At 37.5% G+C, this 27,119-nt stretch overlaps 3 protein-coding genes across 18 annotated transcripts in view; 1 reads left to right on the top strand and 2 right to left on the bottom strand.

Annotated features, from left to right (window-relative positions):
• LOC113068857 (E3 ubiquitin-protein ligase UBR4) overlaps nucleotides 1-12,885 on the bottom strand; it is a 46,304-nt gene extending 33,419 nt beyond the window's left edge. For 9 of the 15 annotated variants that reach the window (XM_026241723.1, XM_026241728.1, XM_026241727.1 and 6 more), the window contains exons 1-26: nucleotides 12,739-12,885; nucleotides 10,624-10,721; nucleotides 10,365-10,468; nucleotides 10,148-10,277; nucleotides 8,873-9,012; nucleotides 8,642-8,744; nucleotides 8,382-8,523; nucleotides 8,172-8,296; nucleotides 7,972-8,096; nucleotides 7,838-7,897; nucleotides 7,233-7,423; nucleotides 6,560-6,659; nucleotides 6,334-6,471; nucleotides 6,125-6,242; nucleotides 5,010-5,051; nucleotides 4,651-4,838; nucleotides 4,189-4,345; nucleotides 4,004-4,089; nucleotides 3,732-3,901; nucleotides 3,302-3,581; nucleotides 3,075-3,213; nucleotides 2,853-2,932; nucleotides 970-1,098; nucleotides 711-893; nucleotides 491-613; nucleotides 173-402 (exon numbers count right to left, since the gene is read on the bottom strand). In XM_026241723.1, coding sequence (XP_026097508.1) covers nucleotides 173-402; nucleotides 491-613; nucleotides 711-893; nucleotides 970-1,098; nucleotides 2,853-2,932; nucleotides 3,075-3,213; nucleotides 3,302-3,581; nucleotides 3,732-3,901; nucleotides 4,004-4,089; nucleotides 4,189-4,345; nucleotides 4,651-4,838; nucleotides 5,010-5,051; nucleotides 6,125-6,242; nucleotides 6,334-6,471; nucleotides 6,560-6,659; nucleotides 7,233-7,423; nucleotides 7,838-7,897; nucleotides 7,972-8,096; nucleotides 8,172-8,296; nucleotides 8,382-8,523; nucleotides 8,642-8,744; nucleotides 8,873-9,012; nucleotides 10,148-10,277; nucleotides 10,365-10,468; nucleotides 10,624-10,721; nucleotides 12,739-12,863 — 3,506 coding nt within the window. In that variant the 5' untranslated portion in view covers nucleotides 12,864-12,885. The remainder of the gene's footprint in view (nucleotides 1-172; nucleotides 403-490; nucleotides 614-710; nucleotides 894-969; nucleotides 1,099-2,852; nucleotides 2,933-3,074; nucleotides 3,214-3,301; nucleotides 3,582-3,731; nucleotides 3,902-4,003; nucleotides 4,090-4,188; nucleotides 4,346-4,650; nucleotides 4,839-5,009; nucleotides 5,052-6,124; nucleotides 6,243-6,333; nucleotides 6,472-6,559; nucleotides 6,660-7,232; nucleotides 7,424-7,837; nucleotides 7,898-7,971; nucleotides 8,097-8,171; nucleotides 8,297-8,381; nucleotides 8,524-8,641; nucleotides 8,745-8,872; nucleotides 9,013-10,147; nucleotides 10,278-10,364; nucleotides 10,469-10,623; nucleotides 10,722-12,738) is intronic. The other 6 variants (XM_026241726.1, XM_026241736.1, XM_026241735.1 and 3 more) reach the window with 4 other exon arrangements.
• Nucleotides 12,886-14,079: 1,194 nt separating this feature from the next.
• LOC113068855 (ER membrane protein complex subunit 1-like) lies at nucleotides 14,080-22,718 on the bottom strand. 2 transcript variants are annotated; one of them, XM_026241721.1, is made up of 23 exons: nucleotides 22,584-22,718; nucleotides 22,289-22,416; nucleotides 21,153-21,218; nucleotides 20,980-21,073; nucleotides 20,771-20,899; nucleotides 20,406-20,532; nucleotides 19,963-20,118; nucleotides 19,727-19,894; nucleotides 19,532-19,603; nucleotides 19,351-19,449; nucleotides 19,165-19,261; nucleotides 18,712-18,828; nucleotides 18,333-18,341; nucleotides 17,941-18,140; nucleotides 17,710-17,859; nucleotides 17,107-17,268; nucleotides 16,915-17,034; nucleotides 16,702-16,839; nucleotides 16,441-16,614; nucleotides 16,123-16,333; nucleotides 15,907-15,991; nucleotides 15,666-15,795; nucleotides 14,080-15,322 (listed from the first exon to the last, which is right to left on the bottom strand). In XM_026241721.1, exons 1-23 carry the CDS (start codon nucleotides 22,673-22,675, stop codon nucleotides 15,143-15,145), a joined length of 2,904 nt encoding a protein of 967 aa, XP_026097506.1. In that variant the 5' UTR covers nucleotides 22,676-22,718; the 3' UTR covers nucleotides 14,080-15,142. The 2 variants fall into 2 exon arrangements, with proteins under 2 accessions (XP_026097506.1, XP_026097507.1); XM_026241722.1 differs by lacking the exon at nucleotides 18,333-18,341.
• Nucleotides 22,719-23,763: 1,045 nt separating this feature from the next.
• Nucleotides 23,764-26,828, top strand: LOC113068853 (EGF-like and EMI domain-containing protein 1). Its single transcript, XM_026241720.1, has 4 exons — nucleotides 23,764-23,940; nucleotides 24,331-24,465; nucleotides 24,983-25,092; nucleotides 26,531-26,828. The coding sequence occupies exons 1-4, from the start codon at nucleotides 23,858-23,860 to the stop codon at nucleotides 26,791-26,793; spliced, it is 591 nt and encodes a 196-aa protein (XP_026097505.1). The 5' UTR covers nucleotides 23,764-23,857; the 3' UTR covers nucleotides 26,794-26,828.
• Nucleotides 26,829-27,119: the final 291 nt, after the last annotated feature.

Below are 27,119 nucleotides of genomic sequence, written 5' to 3'. Positions count from 1 at the left end.
ATATGACAAGCAAACCAGTCACAAAGTGCTGAAGAACTTGGTTGGTGTTCTAATGTTTACTTGTGTACTTTAAAGAGATGGTTCATCCAAAAATTGAATGAAAATTAACCATTATGGACTAATGTTATTTTATGCATATTTTTTCTTGTGGTGCATGAGGTGTAACCAGCACCTGGTGAAGGCTGTGTAGACATCAATGAGCTGCAGCGTGGCAGGCAGCAGGTTTTTGGTGAGTTCGGAGGATTTACTGGGGTCTGTATCAGCAGCTACTTTGGAGAAATGCTCATCTAAAGACACTTGCACTTTGGAAATCACAGCATCCAATGTGTAGATGGTTTGTAGAAAGGGTACTTGGTGAAGAGGTAGGATGCTGTTGGGGTCCACGCAGCAAAATGACGAAATCTGTGAAGGAGAGGATTAATGAGGCCATATATTAGGAGAGAAGCAGAAACATCTATATCAGCTGTTAATGGCTCCTCTAAGAGTGTACCTGTCTGGCGATGTATTCCTCTGCAAGCTCCACATCATATTTCACTGCACTGCATTTAGCTGAGGCCACTTCGATCAGAGATGTGGCGTGGTCAGCTTTCATTCCCTGTTTCACTAGGTGCTCCTGATTAAAGAGTGGTAACAGATGATCGACTTGAATTACTTCAAGGCATCTTGATCAGTTGGTTATATTTTCTTAGTGTTCAAATGATAAAACTAACCTTGATCCAGTTAACGTAGGTACTGACTCGTAACCTTGATGACCATCTTAGCGTGTGCAAGATGTCGCTATCACTGGGGTCACTGTTACCGCTCTTAAGCTGCTCAACATAGGCCTTTGAGGGTGGCAGCACTCCCAGGATTTTCCACAGCACCAGGAAGTAGTACTGCAAGGAACATGCTTCCTGTACCAGAGATTGACAACAACATTTAGGGCAAAGTCAGCCAGCACAAACACAAAGTCGATTGTGTGTCACTCACTACTGGGGTGATGGGCTTGTTTTCTTGTCGTCTTGCTGTGTCAAAGCGGGATCCCGCTGCCAGCAGGAAGATCAGAGAGGAGTATAAGTCGTCATACTTAACCGGGCCATTAAACAGCACTTGGAAGGCCTGTAACAGATATGACAAATAACATGCACATTAACAACTTATATTCATTTCCCCCCCTATATATAGTCATATAGTTATAGAAATTTAAAGCAGAAGTCTTCAAACTTTTCAATGCCAAGAACCTCATTGTAAATAGAGGCAGTACCATATTAAGGCATTTGTTATTTTAATTAATATTGGTATATTAAAATAATAATAAATCTACACAATACCATTTTTGATGTACAAAGTCAAACAAATTGTATAATAATAATAATCATCATATATTTTAATTAATTACATTAGATTATAATTAGGGCTGTCAGTCAATTCATATTTATAATCTAATTAATTAAATGGTGCTTGGATTAACTAGTTTTGCTTAATTTGGCAGTGAAAACGCCCACAAAAATTATTTAAAGCTATTATGGTGTTAAATGAGAAACTATCAAGTAGACATAACAAATAGTAGCTACAGAAAGAAATAATTGATTCAACATAAAAATGATTACACATAAGTTTAGGCTACAAGGGCCTACTGTAACAAACTATATAAGACAGAAAAGATAATTTGAGAAACATCTCAGTAATTTTTATTCATGAAATGAAAGTCACTGATAACCAAAACAGCTTTGTTACCGGGCAGTCCTCAAAATATTCAGGTTTGAAATAACATCAGGGTGAGTAAATGTCAGAATTATTATTATCATTTAAAAAAAATTTGGCCAACTAAACCTAATGTTTTATTTGTTTGTTTATTTATTAGATAATTAATTGACACTTTAAAGAAAAAACTAAAACCTCCAGCAGGTGTCAGTAAATGTCTTTGAGTCATTTACTCATATTTGTTCAAACTAGGGGTGCTCCGATCACGATCGGCCGATCGTTAATGCGCATCTCATCAGTAAAGCCGGTTCTCTAATCAGCGGTTAATTCCATCAGGTGCGTGATTTCACATAGAGCCGTTGTTAACTGAGAAGATGCGCCAAAAAACGCTGAAAATGAAGTGGATTTGCGCATCTTCGCTATTAACAACGGCTCTGTGTAGTAACAACGGCTCTATGTGAAATCACGCACCTGATGGAATTAACCGCTGATTAGAGAACCGGCTTTACTGACGAGATGCGCATAACGATCGGCCGATCGTGATCGGAGCACCCCTAGTTCAAACGGCTGATTCATTCAGGAATGAAGTAAATAGAATGGGCCTTTGAATCACTGGTACACACGAAACAGTTCATTCAGAAACTAAACACCACTTTGTTAAATCACAGACACACAAAAGTTCTGCTGTGGCTTTACAGGTAATTATTTATTTTATTTTTTTGCAAAATTGACCAAAAACAGAATTATGTTTAAAATAATACTAACTTCTTATTTACTAAACTGTTTTTATACATACATATATATAAAATAATAATCACATTTGCACTTGTGCAGTCAACTATGAAATGTAAGATGGTGTACAGGTCTGGGGGCGGGGCCAGTGCATTAACTGTTGTTAATCGCAGTGCATTATTTGTTCATAACTAATTAAGATAACGTGCTAAACTGACAGCCCTAATTATAATATACAATAAGAACATATTATATAATTATATTTAAATAATTAAATATTTTGAGTAATTAAAGCAGTACACTATAAACACAATAGAAATTCCATGTCAAATTACCAAGAAAACGTTTGCTAAAGACCAAAATGGTTTTGTTTAACTAGGTGCACAGACACTCCCATGTCTCTAATACTTGTGCAGACTTGTGATGTGTAGCCTCACCTTGCTGTCAAGTCGACTCCTGTCATCCTCTGAGGCTTCAGGAGGCAGAACACAGTAGAATTTTGGCTGCACTGTGGAATCTAAATGAGAGTGATGACAAACATACATCAATCAAAACAGTTCTTGAACTAAATTAGCAAATCTTAAAAAGGTTATAATGCAGTATGTGCGACAACGACCATCAAGTGCACAACTGAGCGAAATATAAGAGATCTGACTTACTCCTACCTGCAGAGCAGTGCTTGGCCCAGTTCTCTTCCACTTCTTTGAAACCATAATAAAGCGGGACAGCACCTCTCTTTCCTCCCTCCTGTCCTGAACCGGCCCCGGATGACAGGGGTGTCAGAAGATTATACTGAACCTGAGTGAGCAAAAAAAAAACAAAAAAATTGTTACAAACCAGCAACAAAAGCGGTATATTTCCACTGAAAGTAGAGCTACATCCCCACCTGCTCAAACAAGTACATGGGAGCTTTTGAGTACTGGTGCAGCAGGTAGTCGAACACAAGCAAGATGCGGGCCAGGTTGAGCGGTACAGCTTGAAGCTGAGAATCCACGTGGGCTGCGATTTCAGCGATGGTCTGCATGCAGAGGGCGAGGATGCTGTGGCGGCCCTTTTCAGAGAAGTTGTGGAAGATGAGCAGAAGCAGCTGAAGGTGTTCAACGTTGAGGTCCTCGTCCGCAGGCACTGCTCCCTGTAGCGTGTGCTGCTTCAGAGTGCCCACAAACCTAAAAAAAAACAACACCACCCATTCAGATTGAAAATGTTGCGCAATGTTATATGGACTTGATGTGAACACATAATATACACTCAGGTGAGAATTTGGTGAAGAATCCAAAGCTAGATTTAAGAAGGTGTAAGATTAGGTGACGCCATACCTTTCCCAGACCTTAGTGCATTCCGGTACATCAGGCTCCCCCTGCTGGCTGGCTTTATGCTGCCAGATCAGCAGTAACCTGGAGAGCACTGAGAGGGACTGAGGGTGGATGTACATGGGCCAGGGACCCTCTGAAAACGGGGCAACACCCAATTGCTGCAGAAGAGTGTTCTGAAAAAAAGTTTAAGAAAATAAGGTATCAGATACGGGACATCTATTTAAAATGGGTTAAATTAATATGGAGATATTTTTAAAGCATATTTAAAAATGTACCTGTAGGGAGGGAGAGGGCAGATCTGATGTTACCAGAGAGTGATTAAAGTGATAGAGGGCTGAGGTGAACTCTTCATCAGAGGAACCTAGACAAAAAAAAGGTTACATGTTAGATGAAGCCTAAATGTAATATCAGAGTTAAGAGTAAAAGAAATAAAAATTAAAATAAATAAACCGGAAAAAACCTTTGACATCTTTGTCGACATCCTTGATGATGCTGGCTAGGGTGGCCATGTGCTGCTCCGTGAGGGACACACTCAGGTAATTACGGATGAAATTGTTTCTGGACTTCAGCATGGAGGTGGTGATGAAGTTCAGTATGCTTGAGGCCAAACTCAAAAACTGGAAGAAACAACATTTTGAATGATTGAAAAAGACTATTTATGTATTTATATAAGAATAATTTGAATGATAAAAAAAATAATGCACTTAAATAGTAAAATACAGAAAATATGATCAGTTTTGAAGTTCTCTCATATCCTTACACTGATTTTGAGCAGCTAAATCAAACTAGTCTTGACTCTGCTTTGACAATGTTGGTTATGAGTTTTGTAACAAATGTGTTTGTAAAGGACAAAAAAAAAACATTTAAGTTCTAGCAGCAATGTTAGTCAAAATCAGCACTGCTCTACACATCGTGGCCTTACCAACTCCGGGTCCTTGCGACTAGCCAGGATGTTGCCGTTCTCTGCCGTGTTCAGCTTGCTGGGGCTCTTGAGTCTCGGGGATGTTTCCAGAGGTGGGGGTGGAGGGGGAGGTGGAGGTGCCACCTTCTCTTTACTGGGAGAAATAGTCTCTTCAAACCACAGCCCCAGAATGGGTTCACTATCATCATCTGAAAACACGCCAAGAGCCACGTTCAGCACCGCATTCAATCATCCATTGTACTGTATCCAAACATTAGCCATGGAAATAAATCTATTAAGATCTTGTTACTGTTTAAGAGACACTAAATAGAAGCATAATGAGACACTACGACTCTGACCTAAGACAGAGATCTGCTGACCTGAGAAACAAGCTGCTCTTGTCCTCTCCTGTCTTCTCTCTGCTGAAATAACGGACACTGTCACTAGCTGTGATGGCTGCCATGCAGAGGATGCTTAGCGTGCCACAGTGTTCAGGAACAGGAAGTAAACTGACCTGACTCTGAGCTCTGGGGAGGCCTGACCGCTGTCCTTCTACTACAGCGTGCAGTGCTCAGGAACTGCCTAAGAATGTCCCTGAGATTCCTCAGCCCTGACACTAGCTCAGTAAACCACAAGCAAACCCTGACCTCAGCTGCATAGAAAATAACTTGTGCTAATAACATGAAATAAGACTGCTGGGGGAATCTCACAAAAGCTGTCAAGATGTGCACAGGTCATATTTCAATCAACATTATATTTTGCAGAAGGAAAAAGAATAATGCATTTGGACAATATTGTTATGAAAATAGTTAATTTAAACCCACCCTTCCCAACTGTCACCAGCTAACTGTAAATTCAGCATTATAGTAATGTTCAGGTATATGGACTAATAAAAGTACATATAGAAAAAAAAATTGTAAACAAAGAAACAATGAAAATAAATGCATAAAAAATAAATAAAGAATTGTATGTGTTTGACGTCAATGTAATCAAAATAAGCATATTTAAATAACCTTCAATGTAGTCAGCTGTCTACTGTAATGCAAAAATAATTTATTCATTTCTTATTCACGAAATTTCATGCATTTAGTTAACTTCTTTGGGGTAAAAAAAAATTAAAAAAGGGATAATAGTGTGCATAAAAAAAATACGTTTTTTTAATATAAAATTAAATAAAATACAAAAAAAACTGTGAACATGATCCATTAAAATTTCCATTAAGATATTCTTCAATGGAAACAATTTTCATGAGAAAATTCCCAAAATATGCTTCCTTTTCCGGGAAAAATATGATATTTTTTATTTATTATTATTATGAAATACAACTTTGACATTTTCTGTGGGATTCACCCAGCTAGATATCAATCTAAAGGGGAAATTCACTGTTAAAAGCAACTACTCTGTTTTTATATGAACTAAATCAACTTCAATGTCTGACCTCACTGTGGCCTTTTTTAACAAGGTTAAATACTGAGAAATCTGCCGTGTTTGCTACCTTGACTGCTGTCCTCTTCTGTGCTGCTGAAGTCATCTTCGTAGTAAGTGTTGGAGTCAGTGGAGGCACTGGCGTCACTGCTGACCGAACCTTTCCTCTGCCGCTGCAGCACACACGCCTGAATCAGGCAGAACCAGAGGCACCACATTCACCAAACACAGCAGACCACTTCCTCATAGCAACCATGTTTAAGTCTCGTGGTCACATACCTTTTTATAGGAGGTGGAGAGCAGGGTGAAGAGCAGATTGGTGAGAGGGACTGAGTCAATGAGTCTCTGCACTCTCTGTATGGACGTGCTCTGGGCCATGATGTTCAGCTCTGCTGGAGGCCCGTCACTGGCCCAGCCCTGAAGACAGACAGAAAACAGCTTCACTCATATTCACAACACATAAATGCTCCGGCAGTTTAAAAGAAGCAGTTATAGTCAGTCTTACTCGGTGAAGAGCCTCCACTTGCAAGTCCTGGAACAGAGATGTGAGCAGCTTGATTGAATGATTGGCCAGAATGACTGACAGAACCCCAAAACCTTGGTGCCTGATGAGACAAAAGACTTCACATTTACTGACAAGTCATTTTTGTAATGATCTAAAATACACAAAATATGCAACTTTTTTTTTTATATTGTTTGGGGTAAATAAAGACAAAAATGACACAATGATACTGTCCTGGTATAAACATAATTTAGAAAATATACATACATAAATATTTAAAATAATAATAAAAAAAATTATAATATATCAAAAAAAATTGCAACCTACAACCAGAGAAAAAAAATATAAAAAAATATATATAATTTAATACACATACATACATATACACACACATATACATATAAATATATATATATATAAAAAAAAATTATAATGATTAAGCTGCATTCTCACACATGGAATCAAGATGTAACGAAAATAGGTTGTATCTTTTTAGTCAGTCATCGTACCAAATCACATTTACATTGAAGTCACAAAACTTAATGTCGAATGTTTAAAACGAACATGAAAACACTATTTCTAAGAGCTTGGTACGTGCATTTTACGGCTTTCTTATATTCCACGCACCCACATTCATTAGGTCATCATTTGAAGTACAGAACACTGAGGCACTTACCCTTTCCCTGGGCCAAGTTTAGGAGATCCTGCTCCGTCCTTGGTTCGGGTGACGATGTCTCTGACCCGTAGTGCTGCCAGGGGATCTTTCTCCTTCCCTTTATCAGCCAGGGCCGTGGGGCTCAAGTTCAGTATTAAATACAGACTGTTCAACAGGCACCAGGCACCCAAGAGCTGAAAGTTCTGATAATGCTGTTAAAACAAGAAGCAGGGTTTTAGACACGGGCCGTTCTCATTATTGCTATATGTGTCCCTGGAGCACAAAACCAGTCACTGGGTTATATTTTTAGCAATAGCCAAAAAAAAACAAAAAAAAAAACACATTGTATGGGCCAAAATGATTGGTTTTTCTTTTATGCCAAAAATCATTAGAGATCATGTTCGATTTTCTCAGTATTTAGATTTTTTTTTTTGCACCCTCATATTCCGGATTTTCAAATAGCTGTATCTTGGCCAAATATTGTCTGATCCTAATAAACCATACATCAATGGAAAAAATGTATTCAGTTTTAGATGATGTATACATCTCAATTTAGAAAAACTGACACTTAAGATCGGTTTTGTGGTCCAGGTTCACATATATTCTGTGGCATAGTGTTCACTTACCTCTCCTCCAGCTCTGCGAGAGTCACTGATGGCCTGTCCAATCATCTCATAAATTTCCAGCTGTTCCAGAGGAAAAGTGTAAGATGAGATGTGAACCAAAGACAATAAAACTCATCTTGACTAGTGACACTTACGCATTTCTGCACGATGGTAGCAGCGTCGTTTTCATAGTCTTCCTCCTTGGAGCCAGTGGAGGCTGCACGAAGCTGCAAGCCGCTGCCTACCTGCAGTATGGCCATGCAAGTTGCCACACTCACACCTGAGAGAAAAACACTCCTGAAGCTCTGTGTTTATCTGAACTAGACAAAAGAAGCTTTTTTCGAAATCAACCCACCTGCATAGAGGCAGCTTAGTGCTAAGACAGTCACATCAAGTAGTCTCCCAGGGGTCAAAGGCTCCAGTACAGGCAAGGAAAGTGTGTCCAAGGCCATGGTCACATCAATCACCAGGGAGTGAAAACTGAAACACAGGGAGGAAAAGTCAGGATTACTCCATCTCAACAGATTTAATAAACAGCAGTGATCTGAGGGTGACTTTGCCTTACCCATTTCGGACAGCGGTGGCGTCTGCCACAGTGGCCGGCATGATGAAGAAAGAATTGGCAGATACAGCATCCTGGAAGCGGTTGATATACCGTAAGAAGTAGGGTAGGTTGAGGCACACGCGCAGCAACTTTTCCGAGCCCCCTGTAATGTACGGGATAAACAGAAAGGTTTTCATTGTGTAACACTTAACTTCATTTCAGCGGGTGGTATTTGAAATCAAACATTTAAGAACCACCGATAAAGTGCAAGTGCAACTCACCTAGTTCTTGTAAACTGGACACATTTTGAGAGATGAAGGCATTCTTCATTTTGGCCTGCGTTGCCTGATCTGTTGTTGTCTGTTCATCACACTCATTCTCACCCTGTAAAACACTTGACATCATGCTTTTGTCCAAAAAATATCTTTGCTTGTTCATAACAAAACAGCAGTAAGCCCAGGTGTGGTCACATCACCGTAAACTCAATCTAAACACTCGTCTAATTCACCCACCTGCATGTGAGCAGATGGAGAGGCCAGCATGGTAATGTCAGGGTTAAAGACAGAGGTCAGCTGATTGAAAAAGTTCATTTGGACTTCTTTTTGTCTGAGTTCCGGGTTAACAGGGGAGGGAAGCTCCTTCTGGTCCTCCACTGCAAAACAAGAGCACCAAAGGCAATTTCAGAATATCAGCAGACAGAATCTCGTCTTTGAGTTAACCATTCTGGACGATCTCGAATCCTTTCTGAACAAAGCTGCCTTTCTGCCAGCCTGGCACTCACAAAGGAAAAAAGGTCAATGCACTCAAAATAACACAATGCTTTGTCTGGACTAATCTGTGCCACCAGTTACTTGCCAAACTGTGCCATGAAGGAGGATGCTATTTTTGTAAAAATGTATTTCATGATTAATTTCTAAGTCTTGATGCACGTTTCATGAAATCAAATTAATTGCATACAATTGCATACATAACTGTCCCCACAAAATGGAATTTATGCACAGGCCTGACTAAAATCCATTCATTTTTAAATCATGTTCCCTTTTTTAATAATTAATTGTACTAAATTAGCACGCTAAAAGAATGTCTTCCTATTGTGTTAAGGAATTCAATTACTAAACGGAACAGCTCCCTTCTGACTTGATCTAAACGGAGTAAAACTCACAAGAGAGCCTATAATTAGCCACAATAATCAAAATGAGCAGCAAAGCAGGCACACAAGAAAATAATGCTTCATTGATTCTTGTGTACAGCAGATAACAAGCTGTAAAGAGGACAAATATATTTATGACACATATGTGTACTGCCTGAACTGCTTCAGCATTGCAAGACAATGTATTAAAGAGAATCTTTTATCTTTAAAATTCCACATTTACACACTATTGGATCTTAAAAACATCATAAAGGTCTCCCTGGTTCGTCAAAACCAGCACAACTACACCTGTAAGATTTATCTGAGCCAGTCTACACTGGATATTATCAGCCTTTAATGACAAGGGAAAAGGGAAAGCAAACAAGAAAATCCTACAAATGAAACACTTTTACCACCTCAAGCTGTTTATTTCTGAATTAATTCAGCTGTGTTGAATTAACAAGCAAGACGAACAACATTCAAATGCACCAAAACACTGCTGCCATCCTGGGTCTATAATATCTAGCTGAATCATAGAGATTACTTCTATAAAGACAGGTCATTACACCAATCCTGACAATTCACCTTGCCTTTACATGAACTAGACAGCTCATTTATCTGGTAACACAGGGCTGTGACAATCTGAAACTGCTCTTACCATCAGAAAGGGTCTTGACAGTTTGGGGTAGTTTGGCTGACTTCATCATTGCAGTAAAGGTGATGATCTCTGTCCGATCCAATCGACTGCAGCCAGTACAAAGGCCTTTTATTAAGAGGATCAGGTGCTTCTGTGGAGCGGAAGGAGAAAGGAAGTTAGTCTATGAGAAAATGCTATGCTTAAGCAAACAGACAAAACGCCAAGGTTCGTCTCTGACCTGAGAGACTGCACATGCTTCATCCGGATTCTCCAGACGGAGCAAAGAGAACTCGATCAGTACTTTACATGCTGCAGCTACTGACAGCAACTGATTTCTGGGGACTGAAATGGGACAGAAAATTGTTATACAAAAAAGGAATCATTTTTAAAAGAAATGTTATACCTGTATATGCCTATATTTAGCTAGAAACATATGGATTTCAGCTAGAAATTAATGAAATGGTAGTTTTAGAATAAAATATCGAAATGGGACATACTTTGTCCACAAACTGTGGTGATGTAATGTGCAGATAGGGCCACAAAAGAGGAGTAGAACGGCTCATACTGTTTGTCATGGTGAAGAATCTCAGATTCACTGTAGGGGGGAAAAAAAAGAAGAAGAGGGAAACTAAAGCTATTTTGCTACTGGTTAATAATATTATCTAGTACTTTGCATAATCTGACATAGAAGAAAAAGCTAAATCATTACAGATAAAACAAATTATGTTCTAATTAAAGATTATGAAGACATTGAAATGATCAAATGAAACACTGACCATAAGAATGGAAACATAGATTAAGAATTACTGTTAACTTCATGTTGAAATTCACAAAAGAAGCTAAAATAACTAAATAACTCCCAAAATGTCGATCCGTCCTGCAATCCACATGATTCTTGCAGAGATAAAAATATAAAAACTCTCCTATAGAGAGCATGTAACAACTAGTTAACAATAAAAGGTGAAAATCAAATTCCAAATGCACTAAAGGGAATTTCTTTGTAAGATAAACCCACAGAAGTAGGAATGCGTGATCTTATCTGACAGACTGAACATTTATGGGGAACTTTGCTATTGCTTTCAGATATAAATGTAACAATAACATACAAACATCACAAAAGCTGTTTGAGGTTTTTAAATATTCCTAAAATATCTAGTGATAATTTTCCATCGTGTACCATTGTTATTGTACTACAATTTATATACTATTATAGTATTTATGAATATTTTTGAATGAGTTTCAGGGAAAACTCTTTTAGGAAAAATACACATTTCATCTTAATTTTATCCATTAAAAAAAAATGCCACTGGAAATAAGAGTCTTTGAACAAATATTCAAACATTCTACACATTGATCACATAAAATGAATCTGAGCCCAGTCAGATGAACACAGACATATGGAAAAGAAACAAACAATCAAACAAAGACTCGATTATTATTAAACCGCTCACATAAACTGGTTTAGTCCAGTATAGGTTGGTAGCTCAATTCATTATCAATCGTGTTACTTTCATTTTTGACTAAGTTGCACTTAGCTCATGCACATCGACAAGACGACAGTTAAAGTTTTTATTTCATAGATTCAGATGGATGGGTTTACTGTTTATTTTAAAGGTCTGGCAGTTGCTTCGCTCTAAATTAAATAATTGATTAACACCACTGTAATTGACAAACACCTTGTTTGTTTGGGAGCACGGTTTCCGTAAAAACGAAACTGATGACTGTACACATATTTACACACAAACCAGCTTTTGAAGTGGACAAAACTAACTTAACCCCATAACAAACTGTAACAGAACTCCGACGTTAGTCCACTTGACCAAAATAGGCTTACAAACAATTAACGAGCCATCAGTAACACTAGCACCAGCTGCTAAGTCATGGCTTGCTAGTTAGCAGGCACACCCCCTACATTGCATTAAACTGAACCGACTGTAATCAAAACATTGAGTCTAATGTGGTTGCCGCTGACTGACAGGAAGATTCATCAGGATGACAGTTAAAAAAGACTGAGTATGAGTATTATGAATAGCTCTTGACAGTTGCTAGCAGGCTAACGTTAGCTAGCTTTGGTTGGGGTTAATCGAGGGTGGCTAACATGCTCATTCAGTGTCAACTAATTCACTTCTGACACAAATATAAAATCACTTTATTTAGGTCCGGACCGTCTTGGGATCCTGTGCGTACTTTATAAGAAAGCGGCATTGATAAAATAACAACAAGGCGGGTTATATGAACGTAAAAAAGTGGATCCCCGGCCTGATGATGAAGCAGAATCTGATGTATCTGCAACTGTAAATGCACAAACACTCCGGTTGTGCCTCAAAACACAGCAAGCTGCATTTGTACACAGATCATTTAATCATCACACACAAATCTGGATGATTCAAAATCACTTTTGGCCCCCAAAAGTATTCTTAAAGATAATTTTAAGAATGTTTGGAATCGTCCAAACCCTCTCACGATGCCTCGAAATGCTGTCAGTGTAGTCAGCTGACTAGGTTTTGAGACACAGCCTCAGTGCTGCCATAGCATCACAGCTAATGCAGAGTCACTCAGCAGTTCATTTCAGCCCTGCACGAGCCAACTCAACAAACCAGCGCTCGTCTGACCTGTTTATGATGGATCCTATAAGCTGAGGTAGCTCTTTCGCTTCGAAAGCCGTGTAGGAGGCTGATAAAAGTGGCCGTACGGCTGCGGTCCACTCAGGTTCTCCATCTCCTCCACTCGACGCCATCTTGAGATCCGATATTAGAATCCGAGAGCGGAAATGAGGTTAATCATCAGACGCCAAATAACAGGAACTGTCGTCAGATATAAAAATGAAAAGTCTTGTGTGTTATGGCATGTGCACACGTAAAAGCCTTCTGAGAGAAAATAGGACCGTGTTTAACGTTTTTACTCATGAGTTTAAAATTGTTTATTAACGATTGTGGCCAAACAGCTCGGGAAACATGAGCTTAAAGGGACAGTTCAACCAGTAATTAAATTCTACTTGGTTAAAGGTGCAGTATGTAGGATTTACACAGAGTGGTTGAACTAGGTATTGCAGTCCAAATTCAAAATGTTGGAAAGGATTTTTTTCATCCTCAGACTTGACGCACAGGCAGGTTGCCAGATTGACGACATTCAAAGTTATTTTCAAAGGAGAATAACTGACTGTAGCATTGTTTTTCAGATAAACAAGTATGTTAGCTTATCATGTTTCTTAAATATCTGCAAAATATTCCGGTATTTTTATGCTTTAGTAGAGTCTAAATCTTACATACCTCACCTTTAACTATATCTTTAAAAAAATTTCTTCTGAAACCCTAAAAATAAATGTTAGGTATAATGAGCCTCAATTCACTTTAATTATATTTGGAAAACAGATGAAGCTAGCGGATTGTGACTGACTCGTCAAACAACACAAGGAATCGTAAACTTAACCGAAATTTCACTTTTTGGTGGTTATCACTTTAAAATAGTCCAAAATTAGACCAATTGTACATGCCATCATGTTTAGTCCATGCAATAGAAGTCAACTATAACCAAAATTGTTAGGGTTCCAACAGTCTTAGAATATCATCTTCAGTGGTCTGCAGTAGAAAAAAAAAAGTCATTTGAGTTTGGTAACAACATGAGGGCGAGTAAACAACGATAGATTTAGATTTTTGGGCGGCTATACCTATAATATTTTCCAAAATAATGCAAATTGTAGGCTACATGTCAAAATTCTTTGTTTATACAATTGAAGTCGGTGATAACTAAACTGTTCTGAAGAAGTCAGTAAGTCATACAAGTTGTTACCAAAATAATAATGCGTAAAAGATGATAGAATTTACTTTTCCTTTTTTTGGATGATTGATCCCTTTAATGATGCAACCAGAAAATATTTCAACGGGTATTGCTCAGACTATCCTCAACTGCAGCAGTTCGATCTTAAATTTTCCAAATGGTTCAAGAGTCTACAATTAGGAATGGGATATTCTTTATTATAGATTAGGCGGAAAAGAACAAATAATTTATGCATGTTTAAAAAAAGCATTAGGTTTATCATCACCTTAATTGAATGTCTACGGTTTTGTTACAAATATTATTATTAAATTCATTTTTTTTTCTGACATCATTCATTTGCAGCAGCGGGGATGCTTTCAAAATTATGTATATAAACAAGCCTATTATTCATGAAAATCAAGAGTAGAAACATTTTACACAATTGTAAAATCAAAAGGATTTGTAATGCATACAAATCAAAAATCTAAGTATGATATGGCATATTAGGATCTTGCTCATGAATATATCAAGTAAGAACATGGCTCCAAACCATCCAGTGCATTTGACATACCATAAAATAACTACAAAAGACTACCCAAAAACCTTCTATCATTAATGTACAGGAGAAAACTATTTCACAGTTCTCATGTGCACTAGTGTTTTCCATTTCAAATCCTGTACACAAGACAATATATTCTTTAACAGTTCATCACATCATAGCAACTTTAAAACCCATTTAAAACTCATTTTATTTAATCTTTTCATTGATTTAAATAAAAATGGCAGTTCTATTACAATACTCCTTTCCCCTCAGTAAAAATTTTCTAAATAACACAATTTCTTCAAAAGGCAGACTCAGACTTACTGAATGAAATCTAAAATGGAAAAAAAAAAAAATTAAAGGGATGGGTATTGTTTTATACCTGGCAAGTCTACTTTTAAATCACATGAGTTATGTACCCCGAAAGGCACAATAAATAAATTAGACAGTGAATTGTTCAGTGCTGGGGGTGTGTGTGTGTGTTTGTGGGGGGGGGGAGTAACATCATTACTTCTCGCTCCGAAAAGGGAAAAAACTATCATGGCCGTCTATGCACTTTCATTCAAAACACCACAAGATCTCTAAGACAGCTGGTTGCAAAAATATACCAAACTTATCAAATGATCTTGCAGTTTTGACATGGTCACCAGCTAGTCTCCTGCCATCAATGTGTCGACCACATTGCAGTGAGGGCGAAAGTGAAGTCAACAGGATGAGTCTTATCGCCATGCCCTGTTGAGCAGTTTCACTTCCGCTAGACGTTTGCTGATCATGGTGGCAAAGAAGAGGCCAAAGAGTACGCTGCTGATTAATACATAGTCATAGTCATCCTTAAGGACATCAAATTGCTTGGAGGGGAACACTCTGGTCTGGTAGATGTCAAGACCATACGCAACCACCTACAGGATGAAGAAATTAAATGGATTTTATTCATATAATAAGAATGGCATAGATATTAAGGGAATAGTTCACCCAAAATGAAAATTCTGTCATTAATTACTTACCCAACCTGTTAAGACATTATTTCATCTTCAAAACACAAATTAAGATTTTTGATAAAATCCAAGAGCTTTCTTCACATTTAAAAAGTATTCTCATAGCTTCATAAAATTACTGTTGAGTAATTAATGACATAAGTTAAATTTTTGGGTGAATATCCCTTTAAATTAAGACAAATCCTACCGAAAAAAAGTTATTTAATATTATAAAATAAATAAAAAAGGACTTAACCATCACTCTTACCAAACAGGTTGACTCCAGGCCAGAGGGGGCAGTGTGGATGCCCCTTACTCTTGACACAGTTTGGTTGTAATTTATAAACCACTCGTCACGGATGGGCATTTCTGGAGCATATGGTATGAGGTTTTCCTCCCTAAATGGCGAGACAATAATTTTTCAGCTTGGTTACTCTGCAAGCAAATTGTTAGCCAAAGTCTGAATCGTATGTGATTTTTTCCCAACATAGTATTAGTTGAAAACCTACCGACTCTGTTCTGAGACCACCTCTGGTCTCCGTGGGTCAAGAAACATCTTTGGTAAGGATAAAATGTTACCTGATGGCAGCCCGACTATAAAGTAAAAAGTAACACCCAGAATTTAATATGAGAATGCTGATATTTTTCTCTCAAAGCTTTGATCTTATAGATATTAAAATATAAAATAAGAACATTCCTATCTTCTTGATATGCACAATACTAACCAAGAAGGTGTCGGCTGGTGATGCCCTTTTCCGTAAGTGTGGCTTCCAAAGTGCTTATGGGAGCAGGAAAAATGTACGACTGCTGCAGAACCTGAGGTGGATGTGGTCTGTCCAGGGAGCTGAACACTGTGCTGTTATAGAGCTCCGCTCCCTCAAAAAGCTCCAACACAGAAAACTCGTTTCTGCGGAACTTGGAGTTCCAGTACACATACTATAGGGAATAAAAAAAAAAAGTAGTTTTAAATTCTGCACCGTAAACATTTATATCTATCACAGTAATCATAATGGATAAATGGATGGATACATCTGTGCACTTACCACTACCCAGTTTTCAGAGTGTACAAAGTGAACAGGTCCTTTGGCTTTCCGCTGCACCGCTTCATGCACAATACGGCCAGTGACCCCATCAATCAGGAAGATTCCAACAAAGCTCCTCTCATGATGGGTGTCTGTGCTTTCCGTTATTACAGCCAAGAGATTAGGGTTCAGATACTGCAGAAGAACAACAGGTAGGATATGCAATTAGAAAAGAGTGTAAATACTTTTGCCCGAAAAGAGCAGTCATCGAATCAGCAGTACCTTGTAGAGCACACTACGGTCCCCCATGACTCTGCCCTGGGAATGCACATGTTCATTTGCACGCTTTCCTTTAACAGCCACTATCTTCTGCACCTCAGTGGGGATGACCACCTCCCAGATTAGCTCTGTAGACAAATCCTTAAGGGACAAAATAATTTATGAAAACTAGCATCAAAATTGCTTTAAATCTGCTTTGCATGAATGGACACTAACCTTGCGCAGACGGAAACCTGACAGTTTTCCCTGACTAGAATCCACTAGGTAGAAGAATATGGAGGATGCTGTGTCCTGAAGCTGCTGTAGAATGTTCTTTGTAGATGGAAATGTTGTGACCTGAATGGGAAAATAAATCGGTTCACATTCTCCAAGGAACACAGAAGGTTTGTCAGAAGAATGGAGGCCCACCTTGTACTGGTCATCAATAAGTAGAAGGACTTTAGCATAGTCCTGGTCAATGACAGGCAGCAGCAGGGTCTGAAGGACAGGTCTGGGTAAGGCAGGGACACTAATTTGACTCTTCTTGCCAAAGATAGGATTGAAGACATAGAGGTTTCCAAGACCTGTGTCCTGTTAATACAGTGCATTTTTAAATTTAGAAATGAACAAACAAATGAATAAAATATACATGAAAAAACATGTAGTATTGAACTTATGAACACTTCACTGTCATAACAAAAACACAGAGTCAAATGAATGAAAATAAATGGACAAACAAAAAACAAACAAGTAAACAAAAAAATGCACAAACTAACAAAAACAATTAAACAAAAACAAACCATAATTAAAAAATAATAATAAAAGCAATTGAGCACACAAGCAAATTCACAAACAAGTAAACTAACCAAACAAGCAAATAAACAAATGCACAAATCTGTAAACAAATGAAGCAGCAAATAAACAAATGCAGAAAAGAGAAAACATATGAAAGCAAGTAAACACAAACAGGCAACCAAATAAACAAACAAATAGCTTTAGATTATTAAAAAAATGCAAACTTCAAAAGCTTACCTTGTTTTTTATAAGAAGTGTGCACTGTGGAGGATGAGGAAAGTGAGCAGTGGTCCTCTGCACAATGAGTTTGAAAACAGAGTTGGGCTCGATGTTTTCTAAGTACTGCTTCCACAAAATTGTTCCTGATTTACTGTCGATGCCAAAGAGCTGAGGAGAAACACAATAGCCATATGTTAACCGACAAAACAGCTAAAAGAACAAAGCAACAGCTGTGCGTTCTAAACATACCTTCCCAGAGGCAGTTACCATCACCATCATCTTCTGCAGGTTGAATTCATCCCGAGACAGTGTGTCTATGTTAACCTCATTCTTCACACTGCTCCGGGGCTTTCGGGCATCATAAAAGAGTTTCCAGAGATGGGCCAGCCAGGCCTGCAGCAGGATGAACTGGGAAGAGAGGCGCTTGAGAACCATGGGTAACAGTCCATCTGCAGGCAACAAGAGATCACAGCGATGAGTGACAGAGGTAAATCAACCTCTAAGAAAAAATAAATAAAATCACTTCACCTTTTCTTGAGTCAATTCATTGAACAAAAGTTAGAGACACTGGCAAAGACATTACATAAAATAAACATGTGATCAGGAAGAGAAGCAAAATTAAAGGAAGCTCTCTACTTTACCTTGAATGGCTGGATCCAAATGCAGCAAATAAGCAATAGAAAACACATAAGGACATAAATACAAAAACAAATTGCAAGAATGCCATGGAAAATAGGACCGATGAGTGAGACAGGAGTGTTTTTTTGTTTGTTTTGTTTTTGCTTAGCAACCAAAGCAGCAATGTCACAACACACATTAGCCATACATCATACATACATAACATTTATATCTAGCAAATGTTAAAATCGGCCTTCAAATGACATTTTATGTTACCTTAAGATATCATATTAATCTTTTTCACTTACGCCTAACTGGATTGCTCCAAAATTACAAAATGAAAAATACGACTCTAAACAACATGTAGTAAGTAAACAAAGACATAATAAACAAAGGTTTTACCGGCTTTCTTTCCAAACTCTCCCTCCAGTTCCGCTTGTGTTCCAGTGAATGGCAGATCAATCATCTCCATCGTGACCACATCAGCCAGGGCCTCCTCCCTCATCCAGACCACCCTGCCTACAGTGGGAGACAAAAATCAACTCCCTTGTCTTTTGTAGATTATACTAAATTGAGGTGAAGCAAAATTGAATTTTACTTCATATTTTTTTTAACAGATAGAGTACAGAGGTCCAGGAGAGAAATCAATCCACTGACTTGTTTAAAGCTAATTGTTTAATTTGATTAAACTTCGAATTTAATAATAATTAATGATTTTTTTTATATATTTTAAATACAACATACATTTATTGTAAGTGGAAGTATTCCGAAACAGCTTTTCTATATTTAATTCCCAGATGAGAATTATTTATTTGTATTTTTAATAAATCCATTTCTCCGTAGTGTAGTTCATACCAGGCTGCTGTAGGAATGTGAGTGTAAGATCTTCCGTCTGCACCATGACTCTGTAGCCCACAGAATCATCTTTCTTCAGAAAGGCGTGGACATATAACTAAAGAACAGACCAGTCAAAATTAACCTACATTCAAAATGACTGGCCAACAATCGGTTAAACATATATACTTCAGCATCAGCCCTCACTCTGTTTGGCTTTCCTCCATTAGGGTCCATGTGGTAGATAATGGTGGTGTCAAGGTGCCTCCGCCCTGTGTCAGCACTGAACAGGTTGATGCTGCAAGCCTGGAGTAAGAATACCAACTGATTAAGCCACAAGTGCATACCTAAAAAGACATTTTTGTCTTGTTTTCGAAATGTGACTCACAGTATCATTCTTTGGGGACATCACAGCAGCAACTGTCCTCTCTCCAGATGTGGCAAAAGCAGCCAGATATGACTGAAATATGAAGGACAATGGGCTTTATACTTCGAGTGAAGAATAACCAATAAAACTACTGTAATCAATACAATTTTATGAACTGGATTTGAAAGGAATTTAATGGTTCTGTTTAGTTCTTACTGGATTGAAGTCTCGGAGCGGCACGATGAGGCCGTCTTTGAGTTGCAGCAGGATGTGATGATCTGGACTTAGTTGCAGGAAGAACTCAGAAAGAGGAGGCTGTGCTGGATTGGGTTGAGTGGACGTCAGAACAGGCTGGAATCCAGATGCCACCTCCAAATCTAGCGTCTTTGAAAAGAGGAGCCGCTGTATGAGGAAGCACTGTATGTTAAACACAAGTGTAGCAACATCTGTACCTGGAGGTGGATCTGTCTCATTTCGGTCTGTTCTGCAGACTGCAGCAGTAGAGTATAGAGGGACTGCGTGATCTGATCCACACACAGTAGGATCCCTGAGCTGATGACTGTACAGCTGCTCTCCAGGCTTGACATCCATGCGGCTTCAACTGATTTCTGAGGGAGGAAAAAAAGGGTGACTGTATTATTACCCAAGTAATCTGTCTCTCTCAGTAAGAAAACTCAATATATTTTCCATCTTTTTGTATTATCAAAGTAATCTGAATCTTTAAATAAGAAAAATGCATTGTGTATAATTATTAATTATACATTTAAATGATAAATTACACTGTATTGTGCACCATTATAAATGTTTTTACTGTCTTTATCAATTTAATGCATCCTGCTGAATAAAACCATTCATTTCATAAAAATAAAAATCGGAAAGAAAGTAAACTCTATACCTTGTTCATGATTTCTCCATCTTCAATTTTGTATTCAACAATAACAATATGGGAGTTCGGCACAACTCCAAAAACAAACACCAGTCCATTCCCTCCAGAATAAATAGTTTGATACTGAACAGTGTCACTGTAGGATGCAAAAAGATGAATTCACAATCAATTACAGCAATAAAAAAATATATAATAACTGTAATAAGAAGTTGCAAAAAAAAAAAAAAAAAAAAAAAAAAAAAAAATTATATATATATATATATATATATATATATATATATATATATATATATATATATATATATATATATATATATATATATATATATATATATATATTTTTTTTATATATAACTATAATTTCTTTTTATCACCTGTCAGGTAGGTTTTCCACCCATATCTGGCTGCCACTTGAAAGGTCGTGGAGCGAGATTGCTGATTTCTTTAGCACAGCAACATACTTCACAAAGTCTTGAACTCCAACTAAAGCAGCAGCCTGAAAGCTGTGGTCAAAAGTGGACACTGTCAGTTTGATGCACCAGTTAATCCTAATACTGTCACAAAATAACACATAACATACAACCTTCCAGTATCAAGTACTGTCTCCCACTTCAGGCCACCGACTGTGGTCTCCCAGGAGCGAAGCAGACGGCCATTTCCAGCAACAACAACAGCATCTAAGAGACAACAAACACAGATTCAGAGGCAAGAAACAAAACCTCATTTCACAACACAAGCTTTTTGTGGCATGCTCACCCTGTCCATACATGAGCAGTGCATCAATATGGCCTTCTGGTCCAGTCTTATCCACATGCCGCCAGACTACAAGACACAAAAACATTTCACTGACACTGTTAAATTAATGAATCATATAAAATCACTGCTTTTTAATCACCAAGTACACATTACTAGGAAGGTGTATTCTAATATCCATTATTTTTCATTGATAATAATAATACCTTTTAAAATGTTTGTAACTATGATGTAGGCCACATAATAGCATAACTCTTAAATAAAGTGTTCAACCAGAAATTAAAATACAGTCATCATTTACTCCCCTTGATGTTGTTCCAAACATGCATGAGTTTCCTTTTTCAGCAAACATAAAATAAGATATTCTGAAGAATGTTGGTAACTAAACAGATGTAACTCTCTCTGACCTTCATTGTGTATGTATATTTATTTATACAGTCCATTTAACAGAAGTCAGTGGAAACTGAAACTGTTTGGGTACCAGCATGCTTCAAAACGTGTTCTTCTGTGTCAAAAGAACACAGAGTTCTTCAAAGTCATTCAAATTCATAACAGCAAATCATATACAATCACAGAACTGACATTTTTGATTTAACTATCCCTTTAATGAAGCAACCACAAATGATATCAGGATTCATTGCCTAGACATATATATATAGTTACTCATTGGACATAAGAAATTAGCCTATATCACAACAAAGCTCATCAACTTTTTTTCTAAATGTTGTAAAGGTTTACCAATAAAACAATATCTTTAAAATCAAATAGTTAACCCCCTATAATTCCACAAATTATTTAATTAATTTTTTCTGGTTACAGGCTTATTTTTTATAAATGCTTTTTATTGCACATTTGTCCGCTTCAAAAGAAGACAGAAAATAATTTGATAAATGATGCATCACTTATCAACCATGTAAAAGTTATTTTGTCCAAAAAAGTATAATGATTATGGTTAAGTGTCAAATGGTGGCTTATAACTGTTTTTAGAGCAACACTGTGGGTTGAAATCTGATTAGGGACGCGCATTCTTTCAAAGTCTAATAACCAATAAACGCTTATAGACAGATTCTGACTGCAATTTTTAAATGCCCATATATGATTTAACGCACAATGATAGTCAGATGAGAGGAATGACTTACACAGGTCTCCAGTCCTTGAGTTGAGGGAAGCAAACACGTTCTTGTCAGTTGCCACCAGGAGCTTTTTCGACGCTTGAGAGTGAGTGTCAAACAAGGCGAAGCGCACCTTGCCGATAAACTGTTGCCTCCTGAAAGAGATCGCAAGTAGTTCAGAGAGATGTTAAGACATGAAGACTAGCTGACATCAGTTCGCAGCCTGCTTCAAGTAACATTACCGGCTGATTTTACAGTCGCTGAAATCCCACAATGGATTATACGTCAAACCAACACACAGCTATACATTCAGTTTACATACCAATCAAACTTTCCAACTTGGTCTTCAAACACCGCCGATGCAGTATAAAATAAAGACACAGATATTGCTAATCTTACTACAAGCCAAGCCATTGCTGCAGAGGAACAACTCCCACAATGCTTTGCGGTAAAGGACCCAAAGAGCTAACCTTTGATAAAACAATAAAAATGCATCTAGGCATTCTTTCAACCCTAAGAGGTTAGAATTTAGTTTAGTTCTTGATATACAAAAATGTTTTTTAAAAAGTAATTTTTAAACTGCTTTTTAACTGGTGTTAACTGCTGCTCAACATATAACATCAGGCATCCGCTTGAGATGCCTTGATTTAAAATGCTTCTTAAAGGGTCATGAACTATTATAATAATAGGAAAGCTGTTATAAAATATGAGCGATAATTTAAATTGGCGAAAATATGAAGATAACTTGAACGATCTGGATAAGTTGTGTCTCAATGTTCTTGAACTTTTATTTTTAGGCAAATTATTAAATAAATTATGAAAATATTAATTAAATATCAATATAAAATGTAAATGCAGATGCGATCGTAATACACTTTGGAACCTTTTCCATGCGTCTGTAGATCATTTATGTTTTATTAATGGATTTCCATGTGAAAAAAAAAGGGATAAAGGGCGTGCATTTAAAAAATAAAAAGTTCTGTGACATGCCAATCTAATTATGATTTTGTCCTGCTTTAAAATTTTTGTTGGTTTTAATGATTTTCATTTTAAATGGTCTAGTGTTACTGTAGTGTACTCTACGCCATTAGGTGGCAGCACAATCTAAAGTCAATTTCAAATATTTCCTTTGGACCTACGCAGCTGTTCAATGTTTGCAAACTGTTGTTTTATTACTAAACTCATTGCAAAAACACTTGTAACCCAAATCGATTTACATCTAACAATTATGATATGTTTAAATATCTGGGTTTTGACTTAGCATGTTCATAAACATAGTAATAGTGCAATCCACCCCCCCCCCACCCCCCTCACATAATTAATTAAAACATTTTTAGGAATGTTTTAATGGAAGGGTGTAGGAATGCTAGGAAACATTGCTCATCATTAACTCATAGGTATCCTTCTGTATCATATCACTCGTATGTCCAAGCCTGCCCCATCCATGCCACACGTTACTGTAAATGCTTTTAGTAAACACTCAGCAGGACTAGTACCAGATATGCGGTTCCTTCTCAGCTTTGCTGGCTTCCAGATGAAACAGCCTGAACACACTCAGTTGAATCTGAATGGGAAAGTGTTGTGAGGATCTGTGACATGGATATACACGCGGTGATGTTATTATTCCTGCTTACAGAGATCCGTTCATCGTGCTGTCATCGGGCTCTGCAGCCTTTTATGTAAGTAGCATGAAAATAAATTACATTTTAGTCATGTTTTTATTATGTTAGTTTAGCAAATTTATTGACTGCATGAAGATTGATTGGATTGTATGCACAAATCTGTTTTCTTGTTTGAAATATTTGTAATGAATTTGAATAAAAATAAAAATGCAAACTTAAGCATCTTCTTTTCTTACAGAATTATGTATTAAGCATAAAGTACTTTTGATAAAGTGTATGCTATTATACTATATAGTGTATACAAATGTACACAATTTTAAATTAATAGTTTTATTAAGCAGTTACTGTGTTACTGTGTTCTAAAAGACTTCAAAACAGAGTTGTTGATGTAAGAGCTGCATTATGCACTTGAAATGGAAAGTAATTCTTACGTTCTTCTTTGTTCAGGCCAAATGTCTGCTCAGCACAAGAGAGAATCATCACAGCTGAGAAACAGCCATGTGTAATGGCTTTTACACACATGGTGAAGGTTTGGAGGCAAGGATGCACAGGTCATGCTTGGTGTATGGACTATGAGAGGAGGTACATATTCTAGTTAGGCTGAATACAGTTACAACAAAAGAAATGAAATATATTAAAAGTTGGCACTAGATTTTACATGTAGTAAAGAGTCCCTCTGTCCTGATTCACTATCAGTAGTCCTTTTCACCCTCACAGCCGTTTCTCATTGGTACACCTTTCAGTGCCAGCCAACCTCTTGCCGCTTTTGAGAATTGGCAGAGGGCTAAAGGAAGACAGCAGTTAGAAACTGATCCTGTTGTTGAGAGATGATGGTTATTAAGGGTCTCAGATGCTTTGGGAATCAAAAGGAAGCTCAAGACTCTCAGAGCCATCAGCCCCTTGGCAATGGAAGATCATTGAATAGACCTCATTAAACAGGCACGGAACAAATGCTGAACTAATTGGGGTTTAGAAGTCTATTATTACACGGCTCTATGAAATACTTACTTCTGATTGGCCAATTGTGAGAATCCATGCAATTTGTTTTAAATTTTTGCTGAACTAGTTTTATAGTAATCATATTTTTATCACTTTTTAGGATTGCTTACTACATAGGCTACAGGCCGGTCTACACACAAGATTTTAAGACTACATACAAATGCTGTCCTGGATGGTCCCAGCTCAATACAGAGGCGGGCTGCCTCTATCGTAAGTATTTCCACTGTCAGGTCTGTCCTATATCTCATCAGACATCCAAATGATATGAAAAACAAACATACAGGCCCTTAACTTTAAGTGTAGATTTGTAGGGTTGAGGTTAATGAATCATAAACATCATTCACTGAAGGATTGTGTAGTGAATGGCTTACATGATTAATGAGATTCCTGTTCTTCTCTGGAGATTCCATGAGAGGGATTCTGGCTTTGTTGCTGCTGTCAATCATGAACAGAAACTTTTCACCAGATGCTCATTTTGGGGACCAGCAACATTTCAATAGATGCTTTATCTTGGTTCAGGATGGTCCTGGATTGTTGTTTGGGCACAATGGATCTATTCTCTAAATATCAAATAGTAAATCATTGGATTTAGTCAGTGTTGTGTTGAAATCTATTAGAATTACACAAAGGATGATGTTTTGAATGGTTAGCCCACATTGCATAATCTCTTTAGGGTCTCTACTTCTGTCACTTCTGCTTTATTTTGTGGAGTGGTTTGCCCTTGATGGCATGACATATCATGTATTTGTATTTTTAGAAATGACATGGCAACCAGTTCATCACAGCCTTAACATGTTTTAATGCTAAAAGCCCATAAAAATCAGAGCATAGCTTCTCATCAGTGGCAAGAATCTGGAAGGCTTAGTGTCCTCTTCTTGCAGTGAGTTAGGACACAATGAACCTTTGTGATCATCAAAAGACAGCTGTAGGTAGAAGACATTTACTATAGCTTTCGGTGCAATCAGTTTGGAGAGCATGTCAGGTAAATCACTGTTGTGGTTGTTTTCTTTGGATCCCCCATAGATCTTAATTCTACAATAATTTCCTATTATATGAATCCCATAATTAGATTATGAGAGTGAACTGCTCCTGCTAAGCTCTGACTCTGTCAGTAGTTTAATAATCAACAGTTGTATTCCTAATACATGTAAGTCGCTTTATAAGTAGGCATTTAGTTTAATACAAAGCTATGCTGTTTTCTTCTTTTTTGAGTTCCATCTGTCAGATTGAAGGGTTATTAAAAAAACCCTGCTTTCTAGATTTTCAGTTAGAAAGAAATAAACAGGCTATCAAATGGACACTACATGAATTAATAGTATTACTTCATTTATTCCTAATTGTGATTTATTTACTTATTTAATATGACAGTCATCAAACTAAGACTACATTTTGGGGTGTAATTCGATTTCTTTCCTATTTTTTCATCTGGTTCTCTCAGTTGTCGTAACTGATTTAGCAGCTGAATTGCCATAACAAACAGAATATTGTGTTAGAAGTGATTTGTCATTATCACTGCCTGGTGAAATAAAACAAATAATGAATAGTTTGATCATGTTGAACCAACTTTCAATATTTCCTGTGAAGATGTAAATTTCCCCACAGAACAATTTATTTGACTGTCTGCTTCTAAATCTCTTTTCTGCTCCAGCTCTCTGCACTTATGGTGTCTGCTTTAATGGGGGTGTGTGTACAGGGCGCTTGAATCAACTGTGTGACTGCCCCGCAGGATTCAATGGATCCAGCTGTCAGTATGGTGAGTACACAAGTTATCTGAGCTTTGAACCACAGCTCTATCTCATTCTTATAGTGCTCGGTGAATGTCAGTTGGCGTGTGTGATGAATTTTAACCGACTGTGTTCCATCAGTGTCACGATAACACAAATAAAAGGCTGTTTTTCTTCCTTCCTATGATACTCCTGAGAGAGAATTCATAAGTCATGAGTGCATTTTTCTATGCACCTCCATATAGAACAGCCTCCAGGTGCATCAGTAGAACATAACCACTCTAAGGTCAGCAGGGCTGATAGGGCAGTTAAATCCCTGTCCTTACACTGTAGGATCAGTGTTCCATTATGGCGTTTCTGTGAAAGTGAGTGTGAGAATAGAGTTCTGGAGGAGAGTCTGGCTTCTCTGTGAAATGACTGTGATTTAGAGCAGATCTCTGGAGGCTTCGGGGGTCCTTCTGCACAGCTGCATTGTCTGTGCGGGTGGGATTTTCATGCAGGTTACCAAAGACC

Source organism: Carassius auratus, unplaced genomic scaffold (assembly GCF_003368295.1).
Source record: "Carassius auratus strain Wakin unplaced genomic scaffold, ASM336829v1 scaf_tig00000254, whole genome shotgun sequence".
NCBI classification, from domain to species: domain Eukaryota; kingdom Metazoa; phylum Chordata; class Actinopteri; order Cypriniformes; family Cyprinidae; genus Carassius; species Carassius auratus.
The sequence above is the reverse complement of the archived record's forward strand: the minus strand, read 5'-3'. Positions and strand labels throughout refer to the sequence as shown.